General features: G+C 38.1%; 1 protein-coding gene across 1 annotated transcript in view; it reads left to right on the forward strand.

The window, feature by feature from the left end:
* The first annotated feature begins 1,256 nt into the window (after window positions 1–1,256).
* Window positions 1,257–25,761, forward strand: part of LOC124169682 (serine proteinase stubble-like) — a 66,495-nt gene continuing 41,990 nt past the window's right edge. Inside the window, exons 1-2 of the mRNA XM_046548353.1 lie at window positions 1,257–1,486; window positions 23,731–23,929. Of these exons, the coding sequence (XP_046404309.1) occupies window positions 23,752–23,929 (178 nt within the window). The 5' untranslated portion in view covers window positions 1,257–1,486; window positions 23,731–23,751. The remainder of the gene's footprint in view (window positions 1,487–23,730; window positions 23,930–25,761) is intronic.

A 25,761-nucleotide genomic window follows, 5' to 3' on the forward strand; every position in this document is an offset into this window, starting at 1 on the left:
ACACGTGTTTTGACTGGTTTCCAGCTCATCATCAGTTACTAATATAGACAGATATAAATATCTTCCAAAAGTATTGGTAAGGGAAGGATCGGGAAGAATAGGGCGGGAGGGGGGGAATAGTGGAGGAAGAAAGTACAGAAACATAGTTAGGGAAGATTACACTATACAGAACAAAATACAAAATTCCGGAATTGCGTCATGTCATAGGGTAAAAATGTTTGGGGGAGGGAGAGGGATAGTGAAGCAGTTAAGGGATTATATCAAAGATAGGGGATTGACTAGCATAATCATTTTCGTTTAATGAATTAAATTTATTCATTTTTATTATTTCCCACTGTTGGGCCGCATTTAATCTTTGCAACTCTATAAATAGTAAAAGTAATGATTAATAGTAAAAATTTATTTACTCCTACAATCTGTTTTTACATCTGAATACAAAAATAACAAAGAGAAGAGCTTTAGGTGGTCTCCAAGGTCATAGGACCAGAATTGAGCCACCATCAAATAACAAAATGTATGCCAATAAAAAAATAATAATGCAGTAAATGATATATGAGTGTTTTAAATAAATAACATCAAAATAAATTTTCAATTTTTTCTTGCGAGAAAAGCCAGTATTTGGCAAGTCTTAATATTACATTTGAGGATTTATTTTTTTATTCTAGCGGGCAGTAAATGAAATAAATTTGGTCCCATGTAAAGAAAATAGCGTTTATATAATGTTAACTTAGGTATGTGCGCTACTACGAATCGGCCCATCCAGTCTTTGATTACCACAAACCCATGCCCTTAATATTTTAATTTTTCGTCACAATGAACAGATGGTAAGCATACGCTTAGGTGCTATATTACCACCAAATTATGCCTGAAACCGTTCCATTTGTCACTTCGACCTTGAGCGCACCTCCCTGCTTTTCCCCGCACAGTCACAATCCCAATGATTCAGCCTGTCTCATCATAAAGATCCCGCGGAATAGGATCGCATAGAAGGAGAGGGAAAGATATTATTATTGAAAGAGGTGAGGAGACAAACAGGTTGATGTAGAAAGAAAGAGAGAGCTTTGGGGAAGACGCACACACACACTGCCGATTGAGGGACCGAGGAGAAAGTGGATGTAGGGGGGGGAGGTGGAATGGGTAGGGAGGGGAGGGAGCTGACGGGAAGAGAGCGAAGTAGAAAGAGAGAGACGAGCCGCCGACAGATGGACTGTGTCCCGACACGAGGATCTCAGTGCTAACCCAAAGGCCGGCCGTTCCACTTGGCAGGCAGCTCTCGCTGGTCCATCGGCAGAGATCTCCCGGCACGTGGGAGCAGGGATAGCAGCTCAAGACGAAATCTTGCGAGGGCAAGCGGCCAGCGAAGCGGACTCGAACTGACCAGAGACCACCCAGCCACGCACTCGAAACGAAGCTCGGAGGCAGCCGACGGAGAAGTTACCGAAGGAATAACACCAACACGGATTTCTATTCTATTAACCCCAGTCCGGTATGTACGATCGACATGGAAAATTTTGTGTTTTCAGTGTACAAAGTGAATTTCCAATCGCTGGTGGTTCCACAACTTGAGCCGCAAACAATTAACAGTATTTGCAGGTTATATGTCGTGAATAAGTCTAACATATTAACCTACTGCCTGGAGATTCTCCACAAAACGTTTGATAACACAATCTCAATCAGTATATTTCGTTTCGTAGTCAGGTCAACTAACGACGATGACACGGAACGAATTTAATCCGTTTACGTTATAAATCTATTTGTGGAAAATTGCCTGCCCACTGGTTGGTTCATCACGCAACGACAAAGATAGAGGGCGATTTTGATGGTAGAGGCGAGAGTTCACACCAAATTAAGCCAAAGGCGAGTGAATTTAACGCATTCAGAGGGAAGCCAACTAAATTCCGCATAGGACGACCGCAGATTTCCAAAACTAAATATAAAATGTAGAATCAACGCCAATTTCATTAACATTTACTGAGGTAGTAATTTGCTCTTCATTATATTCCTGGAGTTCGGAATGCTTATTTTTTACCGTTTTCTTTATTTCTACTCTAGCGCATAAGCCTCCTGCTCAATCGAAATTTTGATTTGAATATATAAATCATATATTTGAATATATACTGGAGAACTATACTTCATAACTTCATTGACCAATTCAAACAATCAATCCTTCAAATAGAAGGTGAGTTTGGATGAGAGAGGGTAGAGAGCGCCCCAGGATTTTACACAAGCAGGAGAATTTCGTTAATTTGGAGCACGGTTTTTCTCTTGGGCTCCTCCCAACACGACGGCCTTTTTTGCTCGAGGGTGCCGGAATTTTTTCGCTATGATATGAAACCCGGACCCAGAGCTCAGTCACCTAAAGCTCAATCAGCATGTCCACATATCTCCTCTGAGATAATTGATACAGCCATTAACATCCATAGAGAGCAAATGAACAGATATCTAATATTTACAGAATGGATTAATTTTCAATCTATGCTGTGAGAACGATGTTCCAAAATCGTAGCAAGTTGCCTGCTACAGTGATGTCAGATCAAAAGTAATTTGAGTTAGCTTAGAGGAACTTTATCAATGTCATACATTACAATTGGATAATTTTCTCATTCATTATTTGTTACACTACTAAATCGCATGTTAAGGATACCTGATGATGGTTAATTATCACCCGAGAGTGTCATTTTCTGTTAAAACTTTTGTAATTCTGCCACGAGGAACGCTAGTTTTTTATGTTATTTATGAATTAAATGTAAATTCCGTTGACATTCGTCCATCAAAAAGGAAGACGGATAAAATGAGGCTCGATGAATATACAAAAAGCAACATCACGTTCAGGAGTGATGTAATTTCAAAATCCCTGTTTCGTTTATTACTTATAGGAAAACAGGGTGCAATTAAAATAAATATAGTTGCAAGTTATACGGAAATTAAGGAAATGAATGAATAACGATTGAATAAACGACATACTCAGGGAATATGTAACCATCACCAGGTACCCTGAGCACGGGAATTCGCAGTGCAGCATAAAATAAATGAGAAAATTATGCAATTTTAATGTTTACACGTTTATAAAGTACCTCTTAGCCCAATCAAATTATTTTGAACGTGATATCATTAAATATGAGCAGTGGGTGAATAGCGAAAATAATGGGAACGATACTCTTTAGTCAAAAAAGAAAAAAAGCAGCTTTCGAGAATGATATAACGGGAATGCAGAGGGTTTATAGGGTTACAGAAGAAGAACTCATCTAAACTCACCTATTCCAAAGCCGAAAATAGATAGGATTTCACTTTCAAAAGGGCAATTCTTTCAGTGAAGATTCTCTCTTGGCTGGGAATTTTTCAAGCATTCTGAGGATTTCTTCAAGCGGGAGAGGGACAATTCTCTTCCCACGTTTACATTTCCGGGTCGCTATCCACTTAAACCGACTACTGTCACTGGCAACACAAAGGGGATGATCCAGCCGAGGACTAGAATATTCCATTTGGTGGCACGTAAATGACAATAAAAACCCCTTTTCTCTAAGGAAAAATCATTCAGCTCGACGAGGACACGATACACCTTTCTTATTTCATTTGCTTTCCTCAATATATCTTTTAATTAATTTTTTACATTGAGAAATAATACAATTACTGTTTTCAATGGAATAGCGGAATTGAATTTTTGTGTCACTCTTAGAAATAATTTTTTCTGTTAGTATGTACTTTGTAATTGATTGCATTCCCACAGTTTAAAAAAACATATTTTAATCGGAATCTAGCCTTTAATTCATAAGGAAAATGTAAATTTGAACCACAAACCCTTGAAATTGTGTGGTGAGCACTCAGTTAAAACAATTAATTCCGGTATATCTTAACCGAAAGGTATTGTGAGAAGCGTATCAGAACTTTTTCTTGGCATTAATGATTTTATCCTCATGTGTATTTGATCAAATGTATCATCCGTAATAGGCATTATTAATGAAAGAATATTAATTTCAACAGTAAAGGTTTTAAATCACCGAACGAATATGTATCCCGGCAAACTGTATAAGGGGGCATCAGTTTCACTAATAAATAGATATATCATCTTTAAAACACAAAATTATTTGGATAAAATTTCGCATTATGCTTATCATGGCAAATCAAAAAAATGTAATAAAAGGACTATAATATAAATGAAACAATGCGATCAACCTCTCCTTTAAAAATACAGGCATAATTCACTAGAATACGTATAGGTGACGGATAATACGTGGTGATGAAAAAACATCCCGAGAGATTTCAACGCGTGATTCCAATTACCACCCTCGCCTCAAGTTTGTAGGTTGAATATTTTTTAACTCCTAAATGGATTCAGTCATAAGATGCAGAGCAATGGTAGTCTTTCTGGACAGTATTAATGCTCTAGTAAGTGAGATATTATTAAAAGAGAAAACTCAGGCATAAAAATTCGCATGAAAGTATGAAATAATTGCTCTATGCTACTAGATTTGTGAGAATAGATTCTCTGTTCTGCTACGAGGGGCAAGCACACATTATCATTAATTCTAACAACATGTTTATCATAGCAAAAACACAGCTCAAAGAGAAGTTTTCGGGGCAGAACTGGCTGATAATCAAAATAAATATGCCACGCCCCCTTCAAGCGGGCAGATGGGTTCACCCCATCGGGTACAACCTACACACACTTGCACACACACCGTACATAAACATTCTCAACCTTGATCGCTATGAAAGCGCGTGATAATGGATTAAAAGCCACAAAATTTATTTTTCTGCCTGGAAAATTTCATTAAGCAGATCCGTGCGAAACAACGCATTTCACTGGCAAATGAAAAGTATCAAATATTTCATTACTTAAAAAATGTATGCATAGTATGATTCGCATTCTATATGAGATACTGAGGAGACAGAAGGTATGAATGGAGAGAGTGCTTGGCGGGGAAGGGATGTTGAAAACAGTGTTAGAGGTTAGAATGTTGGGTAAATGAGTGAAAAGAGGGCAGGCCTCACTGTGAATTGAAGAGGGAAGCACGATTACGAAGGAGAGGCTCCCAGAATTCTGCTCCAGTACTCCATGGGAACCTACCTTAATCGGAAGAATATCTTAATAATAATATTCATTACATCATACGATCATACAAACTGCAAATGAGACATGGCGTATATCAATGTTATAATATATTCGGTATCTTCTGCTTTTGGAGTAGAGAGGAAATGTAATTCAGTCCAACTAATATTGACGACATATTATTAGTGATAGAAGGATGACAGTTATTGAGGTGCTGGATTTTAAAGCCGAGAACGAAGGAAAGAGAATACGGGATGGATTTGAAAACAGAATAGTGCGGAGTAAGAAACGACTAGGTATGATCGAAGGGATTCGGAAAAAATTATTGAAAGTGAATGACAAAGGAGACATTTCACTGACTTTGAAGGAGGGATAAAAACGAGATTACGGGATATGATATAACACGCAAACATGCCAGTCGGGTGCTTAAAGTATAGCAACATTTTCACGAAGGGATTTTGGGAGAAAAATTTACTCGTTAGAGGAAATCTAATCTCTTTCCTTAAGCAGTGTGGACCCTTTCCCTTTGTGTACAGTAACATTATTTTTTAAAGTGAGAAACGGCAATGTTTTTATCACTGACGGGAGTAGAAATTGAGAGATAACGCTAAGGTAAACTATAATGTGCTGGCAACTTCATCAGAAAATCCATCCTTAAAGACGACAGGGATAGAGATTGAAATCAAGTACCGAACGAAAAACTGAACTATGAAACTGAAATTTTAAATTGAGAAATTTTTACCCCAGATGTCACTTCAATGAAAGCTGAGACAGTATACATAAAATAGAGTTAGCGTAAAATAAAAGAAGGCTGATATACGGCTTTATATACGATTTAAGATGAAAATATGCGTGTCTCAATTTATTTCAAATCATAAAAGACAGGCTGAAGAAGGAAGGCAAGTTGACAATCGACAAAAAGGAGATCAATTCAAAGAATGCGAAACACTAGGTCATGCTGGATGCATGGGTTTCTCTACGTAGTATTTGCATGAAAAAAAATCATTTTTGTGTGAATTTGTGGCCCAATGCAACGGAATCACCAACTTGAATGGTAAGAGGAAGTTTGACGAAAATCGTTTAGTGAATCAGTGAATACAATTAAAAATTAAGTACGTCACTCAAGTATATTATAACGAAAAAACGCTTCATATTAGTATGTCGCCAAAAAAAATCCTTTCCCTCATTCATGTCAGTTGAGATGATGCATAACTCCGGCTCGAGCGGTCTGTTTTTGCGAAAAAATGTTTAAAATGCATGAAAACACCTTGAATTTCGGAGAGCATGCATAGAGTATATTGAATACTGAATATTTTCCGATATCTCAAATTTGATATTTATCCCTCAGTAGTTTCTCGTATGAAACTTTTAATACTTGAGATACAAGTAAACGTTGAAAAGCGTCCACTGCATGTACCCTGAAGTTATCGAGATGATAACGTAAATTTTCAACGAATAATATTAAAATATGATATCAAAAACTAGTAGAGTTAGATGAATTGTGTTATTTGGGAAGCAGGATAACTAGCGATGGGAGAAGCAAGAAAGAAATTATCAGCAGAATAGCCCGGGTGAGGAGAACATTCCGCCAAAAGAAAGATCTACTTACTGCGGGAAATTTAAACATAACAAGTAAAGAATCAGTTTATCAGGACATACATCTGTAGTATGCTTCTTTGCGGAAGCGAGGCATGGGAAATAACAGCATCGGAGAAATCAAGGGTATAAGCTGTGAAGGTCTTTAATATATGCTGAGTCGAACACAGCCAGCCAAATCTTACACAGTGCTAACATAAATTTTGAAGAATTCTAATACAACTTAGCGGCTGGGATCTTTACACCTGCTGCCACACGCCTATCTAGGTGGCTGATTGCCTATCGGCGCGTGTCATGTACTCTTCTTATACAGTGCCTCATAAGTTTGTTATTACACGCAGCGTTTACTTTTTGAGTTGAAATGTACATATTATTCTAAGGCCTTCAAAATATGGTGCCACAGAAGAATGATTGGTGGCCTGATGAAGACAATCTTCGAGGCACAAATATATGGAGAGAACGGAAAAGGAAGACCTCGAATGAAATATATGAAACAGGTAGAGAAGGAAATGAAAGAGACTGAATACTTTGGGGTGAAAAGATTAGCTGATAGAAGAGCTACGTCTTAGAACAACGGCCAAGGTTAAATGGATCGCAAGAACAGAAAATTAATACCTCGAATAAAATATATACAACAGCGGACAGGTAAATAAGGATGTGAAAGAGAATAATTACGTCAATGTGAAAAGACAAGCCGATAGGAGAATTGACATCAAAGCGATCATTGATCAGTTGCTGATGAAGGTTTTTCAATTTAATTTTAAATTATTTCGATATTAGACGTATGCAACGAGGTAAGGAAATTAACTCAGTTATGTCTACCGGGTTTTGCCAATATTGTACTAAACACCCATAAAACATAGTGCTGTTGATGAATAAAGGACGAACAACGACGCATCGAAAGGGATATAGGCTTCCTCTTAATTTTTCCACCTCTCAACACGGAGAATCGCGAGAGAAGGCGCGAACGAAAGCAAAGTGAGAGGTGGGGAGTGAAAATAGAAAGCTCTCTCTCTCGTGCACTTCGGGGCCCAAGCGAGGAGGAGCACTTTGGAAAGGCGGTTATAGTGCGAGGGAGGCGAGCAGTCATGGGGGGGGGCATTGAGGGGCGCCCGCGACCGACCACAGCGGCCGGAGGAGAAAGGGAGAAATCAGAGGCAGTGCAAGGGGGCCAACACCAGGGGGGGCAGCACTCACTCGGCCAGTGAGAGCGAGGGGACGGCGAAACGCGGGCGAGACATTATAATACCCCTACATGTCCCCCACTAGTGCGTCTTTGAGCATCTTTTAAAGGTGCTTAATATGATACTAGCGATTTTTCATTTCATGCAATCTACATATAAGCTACTCGCTTTTTACATGTCCCCACTAGTGTGTCTTTGAGCATCTTTTAAAGGAGCTTAATATGTTACTAGCGATTTTTTATTTCATGAAATGTAGACTCCTTTGGTTCATACTCGCTTTTTACAATACAAAATCACTTTCTGACTACATACCTAAAGCGTTGTTTACAAAACCATGATTTTTTTATTAAATTATAATTAAAGGTTATTTTTTAAGAGCTTGGGTCAAATTTTATAAGCCAAGGAATGAACGCTAAATGGACCTTAGGCAATCAAATCACTTTTTTTTATTCCCCTTAAGTAAAACTTCAGGTGTCCATGCACCTATTTTGCGGCTTGCGGAGTATTTCGAAGATAACATGAGTTTATTTTGAATGACGAAGTGCTGGACATGGTGGGTGAAGAGAGGCTGCTAGGTGAGAAACGAAGAAGACAGAAGGTATGGATGGAGCGAGTACTTAGCGGGGAGGGGATGTTGAAAACAATGTTAGAGGGTATTAGAGAATGTTTGGGTAAACGTGGGATAGGAAGGAAGAGAATAGGATGTTTAGATGAATGAAAGAGAGTAGGTCATATTGTGAATTGAAGAGGCAAGTACATGAAGGAAGGGGAGGCTACCAGAACGCTTCCTAAGTACTTTATGGAAACCTACCTTAATCGGTGGAACACTTAAAACTAATATACGCATAATATTAGAATATATAAAAAGTTAACTTAAAACCCTACGTTTGTATCGGATGCTTTCGGGAGCAGCCGTGTATTACACTTTGTAGTGTTTCACAAGGCTAGACAAAGCGTTACACGCAACTGCTCCCAAAAGCCTCCGATACAAATGAATCCCGCTACGAAAACCCACTTTTCAAGTTAAATATCCACGTTTTTATTTGAACAAAAAAGAAGAAAGAAACCACCTAGCCTTGGCCCGAGGACCTACGCTTACGTTTTATAGATAAAAGACTACTTATAATATAAGTATTGCGATGAATAATTACAGAGAAAGAATTTGAGGCATGAGGTTGAAATTGATGCGCATCTCGTTTTTTAGTTTTGAGCATGTATTATTTTATCTCTTTCAACTTGAGCATGGGACCTTCGGCCAAGGGAGGATAGTTTATTTCCAATTTAGTTCGAGTAACTCTTGGGTTTTCCAACTAAACCTTTAATTTATTGCAATAGTATCTTCATTTTAGTTACTACAAAACTCAGGTTTTAGATGATCTTTTTTTTATTTTTATAATACTTATTTCTCCATTTTATTCTATAAAAGTGACGCCTATAAAGCAAACAAAAACTACTAATATATAAAAAGGAGGAGATAGCAAATCCCTAAACAATGGAAGACGCGCAAAGCCTAATTGACATTTAAAAAAAAAACATTTAAAAATATTAGGAAAAGGTGTGCCAGGTTTCGAACCTGGCACCTTCTGAATCGTATTACAACGCTATATCCGCTGCACCGTAAAAACAATATGCATGCTTACAATTAAAACTCATAATTGAGATGAGCGATTACCGCAAGTGTTAACTATCAAAAATTGCGAATCGCCTTGCCTCTGGAGACCTGAGAATAGTGTAATGATGCATTTTTATTTGGTTCTGATTCGTTGTTAAAATTTAGAGTCGATATCAAACCGGGAAATGGGGTTAAATTTGAGTAGCAATATTTTTCCCGGACGAATAAAGAGGCAAGCATACAATAGTGGATTCATAAAAACGCGGTAAAAAAAAACTCAACACAACATCCTACTTTCAATGTAATGCGAATGGAAATAAAATTGCATTCCGAAGTCGTTCACCGATCACTTATAACAATCACAATCGTAAATGCTTCTTAAATTGAATGAAGAAAGCAGATATTTTATAGAGATCCATATGAAGTAAGATTATATTATAAGATGTGAAGTGATACTTTATTTCACCTGAGTCAGCATGTTACACTGCTCTGCAGCATTATCAATACTATCAGTGCAGTAAAACATGTTGACTCCGGTGAAATAAATTTTTATGTGAAAATTGCAAAGTAGTAACACTACATATCTTACAAATATTTATAGTTGTTTATAAAATCTTGCAATTTTGATTTCGAAGGAAAATAATGTCTTTCCCTTGATTACCAGAAAAATAACAGGCGAAAACAAAGCAGAGAGACTTTTTCGTGAGGTTGGAAGTCATCATCTTCAACGATATAATGCGTTCTTAAGATAATGCCAGAAGTAATTCGTCAAATTAAAAAAAAACGTCGCGACATTTTCCCAAATTTGAGCCTTAGTACTATTAAAATGTCAATAAAAAATGTTATTCCCAATGGCTCGCAACATCATGCTCACCGATCTAAAGTCATCAAATTTTTCCAAGATTTGACGTAATTTTTTTGGCCAGCCCTTGCCCGTTTTTGTCCCATGTGCTTCCGTGCAGTTCCACGATGTTACCGGATTAAAACCAGGAATGGCAAAGTAACACAAAACGAAAATGTTTCTTTTCGACCCGAAGGTAAACGAAAATACGAGGCCTGGATTTAGTTTCGCTCCCGCACGAAATTAAAATCGCCTGGGAGCTTGGTTTCGACCTGGGACGAAATTTTACTCCTGGGAATGAAACTAAATTAATCAAAACTCCATAATTAAACAGTTAAGTTTCCATCACAAAAGTTGAGTGGATGGGGATAAGAGGGAATAGTTTCCACCCATTACGCTTGACGTATGTATAAAGAGGTTAACAAATGAGCTAAAAAATCGAATGGCCAGTTTGTGTTCACCGTTCTCCTGTTAGTGGTAAAAATATGAGTGCCCGATACATCTAATGGAGATAGGCCGAACCTCTACTTCATTCAACCATTCTTCGTACGTGGTGTGTGGGTCGAAACCAAACGGTTCGAAGGTGAAGCACGTGGTCCCTCCGATGCGAAACATTATATGCCTTTCGTTTCGTCCCAGAGTTTTAGTTTAGTTTTGACCCGAAGTAGTTTTGACTCCGATTTCGTTAGTTCCCCGGGTTTAAATCTATTTCGTTTCGTTTCTACATTTCGCTACTGGGAACAAAACTATTGAAATTTTACTGGTTTTGAATTTCGTTTAGTTTCTGTTTCCATCCCCGATCAAAACCCCAAAAATTCCACGTTGTGACTGATGTAATGTTTAGAATTGTTTAAATTGAGAAAATATAATACATGCTGGAAAGAAGGAAGACGAGGAGGAGATAGGATACGGATGGATCGGAAATTTAAAGTCAAGGGTAAGCTGAAAATCCCGGAAGGGGGAAGTACACTGTGTCGATGAGGGAGAAGGAGAAAAACATAGTTGGGTGATAGATTGGAGAGGATGAAAGGCTTTATGCCAAGCTTAAAAATTAAATCCAAATCAGGAAGGGGAATAGGTGGGGGGTCTGGCGCGTCGGGTTACTTGCATCCTCTAGATGACATAAAAGGGGAGACATTGTAGCAGATACGCTAGGGTTTACGGGATGAAAACCATTAAAATTAAGGAGAGCTAAAAGTAGGTCTACAAAGCGTTAATGAAAGAGCGGGTTTGGAAGGAAATGGGTCTAAAACTCCCTGAGACTCTCCCTGCTACATAGGAAGGAACGATCACAAATTCATAAGTTCAAGAAGAAGAAAACGGACATTTTGAAGTAATTCTTCCAGCATAGAAGAATAAAAGGGTGGAATGACCTGACGAAGTGTTTAAGACCTTCCCCTAAAATATGAAAAATTGTAAGAGTAAGTGTTCCCCGATTCCTGGTTAATGTCGCTATGGTTCATTAGGGAGCGTATTCGTATTGGTGTATTTTTCTAACTACTAGGTGTATTTTCTGTTCCATTACTTGGCTCTTAGGTAGCTTGGCTTTTCATTCAATTTCTTATTTTCTTGTTACCACAAGGCATACTTATAGCTATATGTATAAAATAAATAAAATAACGAATATCTGTAATATATGTCTCACAGTTTCGTGCCATAATATTTTCAGGGAATGGAAAAAGTACAGCAAAAGCTTACACAACAAGTTTTGGAGTTACCACTCTTGCTACGGATAAATTTTCATATTTCATGACGAACGCCGATATTAATTCATTATAAGCGATTTTTAACGCCGCAGCATAAGGCGCGCCGGAATAGACCGAAGTAAGGCACTGAAAAATTCGCTTTCTACCATCAATTGGAATCCACGGCAGATGTCACTTTCCTACAAATTTCTAAAAGTAGATTGAATGCAGGAATTTATGAGAGGAGTTTAGGGCATGCTTTCACCAATTTCCTCCGAAAAACCACAAGGCTCTGAGTAGTATTGAAAATAGACCTCAACAAAATTAGACCGAACTTCTTTTTCTAAAGCAAACCTATAGGGGTAGCTATTTTAAAACAACAACAAATAAAAAATGAAATAATTTTGGTTTGATGAAAACGCAATATAAAAAATGCATTGGTAGTACACGTTCTTGAGATTTGTATTAAGTAGCTCATCATTTCCCGAACTAGTTCTTACACTTTCCTAGTCCCTCCAGGCATGTTTTTAAACCTCTCCTAACTGTATATCTCCCGGTCTTCCGCGGTTGACAAATCTTTCATATTTTCCCTCCATTATAATTCAAAAACCTTCCCCGAGTAAAGACTTGAACAAGTAGCGAAGTTCAACTATTTGAACAGCACTCTAAAAGAAAACGCATTCAGCAGTAAGGACATTAGTAAGAGGAGGCGTTAGCATAGGAGGCGTTCATTAAAAGGAAGGAGCTTTTGAGAGGATCGCTATGAAATAGTTTTGAGAAAAGGCTACGGAATAGTCAGATCTGGAGTGAAGAGCTTTACGGTGCGGAAACGTGGACACGTTGGAAGGAGGACGAGAGAAGACTGGAGGCCTTCGAGATGTAGCTGTGGAGAAAAATGGAGAAGGTGAAGTGGACCGAAGGAGGAGGGACAACGAAGTGCTGGATATGGTGGGTGAGGAAAGGCAGCTTTTCGATGAGATACGAAGAGACAGAAGGTATGGATCGAGGGAGTTCTGAGCGGGGAGGGAATGTTGAAAACAGAGTCAGAGGGTAGATTGTTTGGTAAACGAGGGAGGGGAAGGAAGAGAATTGGATTTTTGGATAGAATGATAGGGAGGTCTTACTGTGAATTTTAGAGGGAATTCCATGAAGGGAGGTGAGACTGCCAGAGTATTTCTTAAATGATTTAACCAATGGAACGCTTTTAAAAAATAATTATAATCTAACGTAATTGCTATGTCTTATGACATGACTTGTTAACCAGGTTCTTCTATGGCGTATCGTCCTCCACCATTTCCTTTCTCCTCTTATTCTTTGGTACAGCTCCTTGTTTCTCACCGTATCCGTCCGTTTTATCTTAAGAGTAACATAGGTTGATTGAAATTAGCTTAAAATAAGAATAATAAGATGCTTGAACAATGGGAGCACTAGAGCTGTTGCTAGAGGAATTGGAAATGACGCCTGAAAGAGGAATGGTAAGCAGATCACTCATTTTTTGCCCCAAAAACTGAATCGAGGTCTTCCAACGTCCCAACTAGTCCGTTCTGCTTGATATAGCTCATGCTCTAGAAAGATAAGGATCCAAAATTCTCGCTGGAATCACGTTGACGATTTAACTGCGTAAAAATCCCCAATACACTACAACATAAAAATACAGCTATTACCGAGCTTGGCTAAATCATAAAGCATTCACAGAAAGTTTTATAACTCAAAAAGCCCATAAGATGTAGGGAACATTTTTATTCCTATGTTCATTACGCTTGAAATTAGCAACGCAGCAAATGTAGTGTCTAATCTTTAATGTAATTAGAAGCAAAATTAAATTGAATTCTTCATCAAAATTAAAATAAAGGCATACTTCATTTCCTTTCATATTAAGTCATTACTCATAACAAATTTAAGCATTAAAATGCTAAATATACCAAAGGAATGAATATAGTAAAAGTATATTCAAGAAGTAATTGATATAAGTAAGCCAAAATCAAAACATAGAGAACAAAAAAGGGATTACAAGACTGAAAATTTGTGGAGGACAGGACAAAATATTTAGCATAGATAACAACCACACTTTTTGGTGTCTGCACTGGTTCAAATATCTCAAACTTATAGTTTCAATGGAAAACAGACAATGGACGACATTTTTAAGTCTCCCGTAAGTAAAATGAAAACTCCAGTAGCATGAGACTCCACAGCAAAGTACCAAAGGAAACAAAATCTCCAGAAAATGGACTGACGGAATATAAAATGTTCCGCTCGCTTTGAGAAAGATTTTTACGTGAAAACAGCAAGATATCACAAAAAACTGACCGAAATCCAACCAAGTAGCATGAAAAGATGAAGGAAGAAACTTTTTAAGGCCAGTCACATGATCCGTATACAATGATACCAAGAGATACGTAAAATCGCACTTTCATTTTTATTTTATCGCACTTTCAATAACAGTTTATCGCATTTTGTAGCGTCTATTTTTTTATTTTCATAATAAGGTAGATGACGATAAAATGTAGTGAAACATAGTTATATGACAAAATACAGAATATTTTAAATAATTATGTCGTAGAACAATAATAAATTAAGGAATAAGACGTATAGTGGCGGAGGTGCAGCTTGCCCGCGCCCACTTGTAACTCGCGGCCACGTAGAGTCCCAGCCACCTAGCAGCTGGCCAGTCGCTCACATGCTTTAAGCGGTGAGTGTCGGCGGCGCATTTAAACTGCGCTCGGCACAAAATGTAAGGATTTTCGCGTCGAAAAGTCAAATTTGCATAAAAATATCATTAAAGTCCAGTCATCGCATTTATTTGCGCACATCGCATCTATGTCGCATTTATCGCATTTGCGATTTTCAAGCATCTCTAATGATACCTATCAATTTAGCGACTACGTTACAGGAGCGAGTCTCACGGAAGGGAAAAATGACCAGATGTGATATATGCTGGGAATTAACGTTGGATTCCCAGAAATACTACGATCTCTTGTCACGATGACTGGCGAGTTCCTTAACCCCATTACTTTCAAAAGGGACGGAAACGGTCAGATAAATGACTGCTTTAACTATCCATTCCACCTGTTTCGCTGAGGAGAAAGTCTCAAGAATAAAGTAGGATGTATGGTAAAGCGAATGCAAGTTAACATCACCGGCTGCACACCCCTAGGGCTCAATAAATGCCAACAGGTGTCCAACTGTCGATCATTAAAGGCAGAATTGTCTGGATATTGATGTTACTAAGAGTATTTTCTCATGAGAATACACAAATATGCCACCTTCAAACCTTCTCCATTCACTAAGCATACTTTCTACATCGCAACCTTCACGTGTACCATTGTCCAAGTTAACCATAATGCATCCTTTACACTACCTATTCAAAGCATACATTCAACTTACTACCTCTCCAATGATAATAATGACACTTAAAGATGCTAAATGCGCTTTAAAATTAAAAATCCAGAGTTGCCGATTACAAAAAATCAGTGTTTTCCAATAATTTAATACGAGAAAGATATTCATTATACTTTTCCCCTGAAGCTTTTGCAAGCGTGTGACTAGGGAGCAAAGTTGAGCTATTTGGAAAGCTTCGTAATTATATCAGAATATGCTGGAAAAAGTGTTTTGAATTACCTAAAACTGAATCCCATCTCTTATCTTTGATTTTGTGTGCCGGTACGCCCACCTCCAACCCCATTGTCCTTGATCCTGACAATACCACTTGATTATTCCCAAATTACTCACAAGTCATCAACCATCAACCTTTATATCAATCCTCTCCCCTTCATGTGTTCCAATTTAAGGAGTTCTTTTAAAACCATTTTTTCAACTGTCTCATTGTACGCAAAATAGTCTCAAAGAAACCGAAACGTGGTGTCTTAAATATGTTTGTGGGATAAAACAACGTGTTTATTGATATTACCTCACTATTCCGCCAAGAAAACACGTCGCCTATTGATTTTAACCATATATCATGACCGTGATACACCAAAAATTTCTAGCCTTGCGCCGAGACAAAGTTAACCGCCGGTCAACCACATATTTCGAAAACCTTAATTTATAATATACCATATCCATATGGGGCCGATTCCAAGATCAATTTTGTAACAAGATGATGCAAAGAAATTTCCGAACAAAATCCCTGACAAAAAAATTTCATTTTTTTGGCTTGGGTTGGGCTTTTGGATTTTTATGAATGACATAAGGGAAAAAATGACCAGTAAAAAGAATTATACTATCACAATGCAAGGGTGCGTGTACGAAAACATTCACTGCGGAAAATGATCTATTTTTATGTCCTTAAGCAAATAGTCATCCTCATTCCCCAAACCTACCGATAGTACGTCGGATCTGATATCTTCAATGCATGATAGCTAACTTAAAACTTAGCATTTTCACATACTTCAATGCGGCATCCACAACAATGACACAAGTGGGATATTTTAGCTCTATTCTATCGAAAAATAAGTGTATTAAAGTTTTTATTTGTTACGTTTGAGATGTAGAGACGACAGAGAGTTTGGATAGAACGAGTAGAGCCCGTAGAGCGAATATTAAAAGCAATGGTAGAGGGTAGAATGTTAGATAAGCGGGGAGAAGGAGGAAGGGAATACGATTTGAAAAACGAAATTGGAGGGCATGATGAATTCCGCCATGACCTTACCGAGCAAGAAAAATGGACCGGGAAGCAGTACTTCAACTAATTATACACCCGGGGAGGGTGGAGTGGAATGGAAGGGAAAAATAGCGAGGCGCCGCCGTGATAGAAGCTCGTCGACGCCTCCAGGAGAGGATAGGAATGGAAGGGTAAGATAGGGAATACCCGTGCCGCTATGAGAACGACAGGGCCCGCTACTAGCGAAACCATACCTTGTTTTACCAACAAAATCGAAAGATTTTTCTATGAGTAGTAAAATCCATGGATCATTTCGTTGCATCACCTTACCGGGCAGTAGAAATTCTTAGTAACCCCAGGAAAATTTGATAAGACGATTAACGATTCAAATTAAAAATACAGCGTTTCTTTTCTCTGAGAGCTTAACCTTTTGGTGCCTTTAATTTGGGTGTTTGCAACAATAAAACCAACAAAAACTGCACAAACAACAACTGTTCACATATTCAACGCTGGTAAGGCACACTACCTAAAGCAGTACATGAAAAAATGGCAAAATTATCGGCAAGTTCCCTAGAATGTGATTGAAATCACTATGGGTAGATTGTGAAAAATATAAAGACCCAACCTAAGTGAGGTAATTTGCTTTAGTCAGACGATGAGCCGCACTTTCACTTTTTTCTTAACTAACCTTTGAATTAGCCGCCAAAGGAAATGAATCGGAATTTAAAAAGGTGTGATCGATTACGAGCGATAGGAACTCGGACTTCTGACCCCTGAAGTGCCTCAGCAATTAGGGGTGTGCTCACAGTTCCGGACAGGGAAAGCCGCAGCGTACACATGAGGAGAAGGCTGCTTTCCATCCGGGACGACATGGGTGGAAATTGTGACTCCCCCCCCCCCAAGTTGCAAGATCTCGTCAGTCACTCTCTCTCACGCCGCCTTATGAGTCAGCCAAACTTTGGGATTGGGATCAAGGAACATCGGCGGTTGCGCAACGGGTGGGGAATCCCCAAATGTAAATACAAGAGCAGTCACCTACCTAATCCACCCACTTCCACAGATTGCGTAACAGGATTACATTAGTGGACCCGCTTCGACGCCACGCTCAAAATTCTTCGAATATTTCTAGTTCCCGCCTCTACTATATATCCGTTCGAAGGTTGGTTGAGAACCGCTAAATAGAGATTCCATAGGTATTCATTACACCTCACCGACTTTCTTTTTAGCTCATACTTGAAAAAATTTGGCCATACCTGAGTAAAATTCAATAATCCTTAGATATAAAAAATTATCAACATTTCTCTAATTTTGTTTAGTGAGCTCATATTTGAAAAAAAATGGCCATAACTAAGTGAAATTCAATAACCCTTAGATATTAAAAAAAAAGCAATATTTCTCTTATTTATTTGCTGCCTAACAGGTTTGAGCACACTTTGAAATTATCAAGGGACTTAACGGTATTCATTTCCTTCCTGACCCCTTCAAAATAACATTACTAATTTATTTCCCTGGTGTAAAAGAGCAATTAAATGCGTGGAAATACCTTCAGAATTTGTGTTTTTTCTGTCCACAATAATCCACCACCATCTCATATCTTACTCTCTAAGTTGGAATATTAAATCAGCTATGAGCTCTCTCTATTTTCCTTGTTTAATTATTTTATTTAAACGTTAAATTCCCCAAATTAATCTCTCTAAAAAAATACACACTATCTCGCAGAGAATATTTTCTCCTCGTGAGAAATTTCCAGTTCCTATTTTCAGTATGAGCACGCAAGGTAGGTGCTTCGTTTCAAAAGCTTATCCGTCCATTGCACTGCATCAGAAAAAAAGGAATATTTTACGTAGAACCTCTCTGATCTAAGATCCGATTAATGTACATAGTGAATACGAGAGACATCTAACTATGGAAGAAAGGATAGTGCACTAAAGAAAATTTAAATTTAAGCATTAATTGACCACTGAAAATTTAAAATATCGGTCTAAACGGTATTACAGGATGACTCTGATGCTAAATTGATTATAAACCGCAGCAATTTCAAACTCTGAAATAGCACCGATCACTACATCCATGATAAAATAACACAAATGGTGATTTCCACAGTTGTAATACAAAACTCAACAACCGACCACGGTTTCAACACATTTTGTCATTTCCAAGGTATATGTTGAAACCATGTTTCACAATGTGTTGAAACCATGGTCGGTAGTTGAGTTTTGTATTGAAGGTGTGGAAATAAGCATTGGTGTAATTTTATCATGGATACATCGAACTTCCAGAAAATCGAGCCTGATACGATATTATACGTCCGATCACTACACTCGACCAACTTCCACGAATGATTTGATTGGGTATATACAGGGCGAAGAAAATTTGTGTCACGAAATTTTAACCCTGGCTAGCTGATGCTAGTAGAATCCAAAATTATCAATGATGTTTAGATCGAAAACGTAAGCTTTGAGACAAGCGCTTCGATTGGCCGCAAGTTTCCCTGATGCCTTGGATACTACATCGCTATCTCCCGCAGGCAAAGCATTTTAAGTCATGAATTGTCCAGAGCATCCGGCAACAGCGAAAACTCGCGGGCAATGGGAGCACTTGTCTCGAAGTTTCTGTGGTTTAAGATGGTGCGTTTTCTTGATGATGCGGGCTAAACATCAGTGGCGTCACTCGTAATATGCCTTACGGAGGATGGGATGGCCAGGGGTGGTGACTCCTCCCCTTCTCCTCCCCCTGCCCCAGGCAAAATCTGGTAAAAATTTTGAAAAATGACATGCCTGGAATACATTTTACATCATTTTGGCACTAAATATTGCACTTTAAGCAAATGCAGTTATTATACGTTAAAACTAGACAATAATGTTAAATATTTTTTCTATTTTCTGAGGCTTTGGGGGGTCTATCCCCTCATTCCCCCCGGTAGTTACGCCACTGCTAAGCATCGTTGGTAGTTCTGGTTCCTTTTCGCATCAGCTATCCAGGATTAAAATCAAGGATGGCTAGTGAAACGAAACGGAAGTCAAAACCAGTCAAATTTCAATAGTTTCGGTCCGGCAGCGAAATGTAGAAACGAAATTGATTAGAACGCGGGGAGCTAAACTCAGGGTCGAAACGAAATCGGAGTCAAAACTACTTCGGGTCGATTCTTAACTAAAACTCTGGGATGAAACGAAACACGGATAATGTTTCGCACAGGAGGGACCGCGTGCTTCACCTTCAAACAATTTATTTTCGACGGCTTTGACCCACACACCGAGTAGAAAGAATGGTTGAATGACGTAGAGGTTTGACCTATCGCCATTAGATGCATGGGCACTCATATTTTTACCACTAGCAGGAGAGCAGCGAAAACAAACTGGCCATTCGATTTTTAAAATCAATGATTTAACCTCTCTACACGCATGCCAAACGTAATGGGTCGAAACTATTTCCTCTTTTCCCTCTCCACTCAACTCCTGGGATCGAAACATAACTATGAGCAGCGGATTTTTGATTAATTTAGTCTCGTTCCTGGTAGTAAAGCTTCGTCCTAAACTTCTATGCTAAGGTTGAAACTAAACTCCTTGGTGATTTTAATTTCGTGCGGGAACGAAACTAAACCTAGGCCTAGTATTTTCGTTTCGCTCCAGGTCGAAAAGAAACATGTTAGTTTCGTTTCACTTGTTAAAATTTAAATTAATTGGTTACACTGGTTAAAATTTCGGGCCACAATTTTTCTGCACCCTTGTATACTACGTGTAACAGTACTGGCGGATCACTTTCATGATATCCTGATAAAGAGGAACTTGTCGGGCCTCGAAACTTCGGAGAAAATGGACGCTCTAACCCGACTGGCAACCTGAGAAAACTTCAGTGTTCATCCCAAATTCAAGCCACGTGAATTTGCGCATGGACGTACCCAGCGTGGGGCAGGGAGGGGAAACTGCCCCCCCCCCCCCCCCTAGAAGCGAAATTAAATTTAGTTCAAAACAAAAGCTAAACAAATTTTCCTTTTGAAGAAAAAATGTATTAGTATAAGACATGGAACTAAAATAAAAATCATTATTTTTTTCAAGCAAATAAATATAAAAACTAATAAATTGCTGTCATGATTTCCTTAAAAAATGGTCTCATTAACCTTTTCCGTGCAAAAAAGTTACAACTTGAACGACTATAGCCAGTTTTGCCCCCCCCCCCCCCTCTCCCCAGTTTTGATTCTGGGTACGCCCATGGACTAGTGCCCTTCGGGATTATTTCAATTCTTTCTCGAGTGAAACATTTCCCATTCATGCGGGGGAGAAAGAAGTCTGGGAACGCCGAAAAGGCAGGCTTGCCCGGAGACGCAGGATACAGAAAGAGAAAGTGCGGGGAGGGGCGAGGAGGCGGAACTGAAGAGCACGGGCGGGCGTGTATCATCATCACGGAACGGGAAGAATGGACGCAGCGGGGCCGAAGTGGCGGGGATTCCCCGGGAGGTCGGATCCGGGACAACGTCGAGTGGTTTGGCTTCTTACGGAAAAAGTTGGCGCCTCAAGGAATAGAAATAAACAATGCGAGAGCAGCGAAAGTACGCAGAGAAAGTGAGAGTGAACCAACAAGTCATGATCACCAATTAAGAACACCGGGACCAGCCACGGTGATAACTTTTACGGAGTCACCCGAAATGCACAAAATGTTCCACAGGGAAAAATATCATTCAACTCGACTGGGATTCGAACCTCGAACTCCTGATTTCCGGTCGAGTGCTTTAGTTAGTTAACCTACCGAGGCATCGTAAAAAGCATTCGCCTTGACGGGTATTCGAACGAGATCCCCGATTTCCGTTCGAGTACTTTAGCCAATTAAGTTACCGTGGCGTCATAAATTCAATTTGCCTCAACTGGAACTCGAACCCGTATCAACATTCGGATTTCCATTCGAGCGCTTTAGCCAATAAAGCTACCGAGGCGTCATAAATACAATTCGCCTTGATAGGGATTCGCACCCGGATCCCCCGATTTCATTTCGAGTGCTTTATCCAGTTAAGCTATCGTGGCGCCATTCCCCTCCACGGAAATTCGAGGAGGGGAAGTTATGACTGTGGAAGAAGTTATGGTTGAAAATCAGATCTCAACATGCATAGATATACACTGGAATGGTGAAGAAACTGGAATTCCCCAGTTGTAAATTTCATTTAAGTTAATTTCGTTATGCTGCGATTTTCTGACGACATTGTCATAATTGTCGAGACGGAAAATGATTTGAAGAAGACTTAGATATGCAAAGGTCAATGACCTGATAAAAGCTGAAAATCAACTAAGGTAGACTAAAATATTAGCATGCATCAAAAGAGTGGAAGCAGGACAAATTTTTAACTATGAAAACAAAAGCTTGATGAGGTGAAAGAGTTTTTGGATTGCCTAGGTTGTAAGTTTCAAGTGGACGGCAATGATTTTGAAGTATGGAATTAACTACTACGAAAACTGCATTGAGCCAAGACACGAAGTTCGCTCGCGGGCGTATGGCACTCACCAAACGAGGGCCCATGCCGCAGGTAGCCTTCGTTGACTCCATTTTGACTCTGGCGTTTCGATGCATTCTGCACTGCGTTCAGAGGAAGACTCACGGAGACTCAAATTCACTCCCGTCAATGGAGTAAAAACAAACGACAAACTAGAACCGAAAGTTTATTGGCACCGCCAAGAGGTGGCGCGAGTCAACTTGGACAATTCCAAAAATACAACCAAACATTTCATTTGTAAGATATTTTCGAATTGTAGCATTAATATTTCAGTACGAAATCATTAAGAGGTTTTCCTTCGTACCGTGAAAATAAGGTTTAATAAAGTACTTGGGAGTGTCAGTTCCACATCATTAAAAAAATAAGGCCTAAAGATCATTTCAATGGTTTAAGTTATGCACCGATAAAATCAAGACACGAAATTAGAATACGCGAAACAAGATAATAAATATTTCCTTTTAAATTTCCTTAAATTTAGGAGCAAACAATTTTTTGCCAATAACATTATATTATAATCCAGAATAAATAATCCAACCACAATTTTACAGCAAGGCAAAATATTTAAAAACGGTAAGCCACTAGATAACCAATATGGTTTTTTTATGAACCTGATGTGGCAACAATCATAAAATCACACCTCCTTTCTTCGACTAAGCACTAAAGTCGAGAAAATTATTTAAGTATGGTAGGGGTTTTTTAAAATAATATAATAAAGTAACGAAATAGACTTATCTATACTTTGATTAGTATTATTTCTTACTACAACAAGGTGAAACTACTTCAATGATGATATATCTCCAAAAATCCAGCACAATGAAGCAGTCTATTTGACAAACTATTATGAGAAAGAAAGAGCAGACGCTGGTCTTTGTGGTGATAGGAAGCGTTTTCCGTAAACAACGGAGGTATTTCATCCTGCTACATTAAGAAGGAATTTCTTAAGAATTAAAAATATGAGTGTACTAGAAGAAACTAAAATTTTTGAGACTATTCAGCCCTATTCAGCCTTTCACATTATAAGTAAATCGTTTCCGCTCGTTTTTATCTTCGAGGAAAAATTCAAAATACTGAGAATTAATGCATGAAATAATTTTACACAACAGTTTAAAAATGTGATTTAGGCCCACTATATGCCACAGCAAACAATTTGATGTGTACTTAATTTGTTCCTAAGCTATCTGCTCTCTATTCATCCTTAATAAAGTCTTAATATGTATTTAAAACCTTGCATTTTAGAGTTATCCATATATATTACATCTAAATCAATTAAACCGGGTGTTTCTAAATTTCTACGGAGTGAGAAATTTACGGTTTCGAAAAAAATGTAAATTTAAAGTTCTTGCAAATAAAATGTATTTTCAAGATGTTTTTGACAATAATTTACTTAATTACATCCAAATAAAAGCATTGAAAATCACTCTGTGCCTCTAAAAATAATCAATTCATGATCCATTTCATAAAACTCGTATTGAAAAACAAATATTCAATTATAATAAACGGCTTATCCAATGAAATTGGCTTAAATATTAATAGTAATTTCAATAAATTGTTTAATGCTGAAATCAATCCGATTCTATTTCGAAGGCCTAAACATTTGTTGCATTCCTAATTGCAAACATAACCGATTGCATTTCCACTTTCATTTAGATTTCTAATGAACATTACTTTTTTCTCTTTATGCAGCTCTGAAAAATCAACCAGACTATGGCCAACCTTCAATTACCCAGAAGAGAAGCATGGCCTGTTGGATTCTGGTCGATAGCCCTGCTAGTCTTCTGCATTGTAGCAGACTCCGTAGCCGCGACAACAACCAGCACCGAACTAGCTACAACGGTACCAACGGTTGATGACGTGGTGTCTCATGTAAACAATGTGTTAATGAGTAAGTTTTCATTTTTCATGATTAAAAAACCGGAAATTTTGGACGAAAAACTTATTTTGGCATCAAATTTCAGCTTCATACCAATTTTTTTTAAAGAACCAATTCAATTTTTGAAGACTGCTCTGCCACAAGAGGTATGAATAAAAATAAATACGGAATTAACATTCAAAAAACATTAGAATAAAACAATCAAAAAAACATTCGTCTTTTTTGCCTTCTCCTTCATAAAACTTTGAAAATTTGTGAGTAATAATCTGATTTTTGACTTTACTTAACATGCATTAATGTGATTCTAAAATTAATATTCCTACGGTAAAACAACAATCAATAGTGAATTTTTAGGGAAATCCACCGAGTAAAAAATTAAGTTAATTTACATAAATACAACCAGTCTTCGAGCTTGAGGGAACTTAGGCCATTTTCCTCGCATAGGGATTGTACTCGCACAGAAATTTCTACAGAATCTTCCATGAACATGATATCAGCAAATCAGTCTAAAAAATACCATTAGGTCAAATTAAGTCATTGGCAATCGCATGATAAAATCATAACGGTTAGGTTTGATATCCATGGTGTACTATATTCAATTAAATTACAGTACCGTCTATCTGCCAAAGTTATCCACAGTATAATTACACTCTCATTGCTTTGTACTATAGATAGTACAAAGCAATGTGAGTGTAGATTAACAAGGATTAATTACAGTCATAATGTAATATAATAGGACATCGAACAAAAAGATATTACATAGCTATAGTATCCATAAACAGAAAAATTCAAAAGTGGAAAATATATTACAAGATTAAAATGCGCTAGATCCACGATATTTGTTTTTTTATCACTCAGAGCCCTCGCGTGACGGTTTGGTAAATCTCTCTTAAATACGTGCGTCGGTATAAAATCAAAGCATTAATTACTGATAATACAACAATAAACCATTCTTCAAAATAAAAGTCAAGGCTCAGGTTAGAACCAATATTCAAGAGATTCTTATACAATAGTTCTAGGTTCAAGGAAGAGAGCGAATTCTTGCTTGATCTTCAACCAAAAAGCACACCATCAAATTCATCCGCATTCCGTTTATAAAAATAATTTTCTCCTAATTATTTTATTTCCAGCGCTTTTTATCGAGATACATTGGTTTCTAAGTCCCTTTCCAGAAGTAATTTCTTAAGAATTTGGTTGCAAAAGGAAATTAAAAGGTTTACTAAATCAATGGTAAACCCCTTTTTGAGACAAAATTGTAAAGCACTTCTTTCCAAAAAAAAATCATACAACAAATCTAATAGTAAATTAGATGGCGGGGGGAGCGGGAATAATAATTATGTTTCTGCACCCCCCACTCCCTAACCAGGCACATAGCCAGAATTTTGTTTCGGTGTGGCTTGAGTGGTAGATGAGTTGCTTGTACTCATATTTTATTGTCAAACCGCACGCATTGGAAGCCATCAAATTCGTTAGATCAGCCATTTATTATATCTTCAAAATGTTGAAAGTTAAAATTGTCGTTCGTTTACGGCAGGCGTTATGAAACGTAGCGTTATCGAAAAATGGACTATCAGAGGATAGGTTCCCCAAGTGCAGTGGCCAGTGGTCACCTCAACAGATGTACCGCGGATAGTCGCCAAAAAAGAGAATTTCAGGGTGTCGCAAAAAAGGTCACAGAGAAAAAAGCTGCACTGCAAAGAAAGCGCACGCTTTTAGAGTTTTTGGAGATTCAAAATCAGAATGTAGTTATGCAAATGGTAAATTTTTAAATATATTTACAGTTTTAGAGAATGCTTAGGCTTGTTTTAAATCGGCATGAGTCAATATTATCCATTTATATTATT

The sequence above is a fragment of the Ischnura elegans genome, chromosome 12, assembly GCF_921293095.1.
Source record: "Ischnura elegans chromosome 12, ioIscEleg1.1, whole genome shotgun sequence".
Classification (NCBI taxonomy): Eukaryota; Metazoa; Arthropoda; class Insecta; order Odonata; family Coenagrionidae; genus Ischnura; species Ischnura elegans.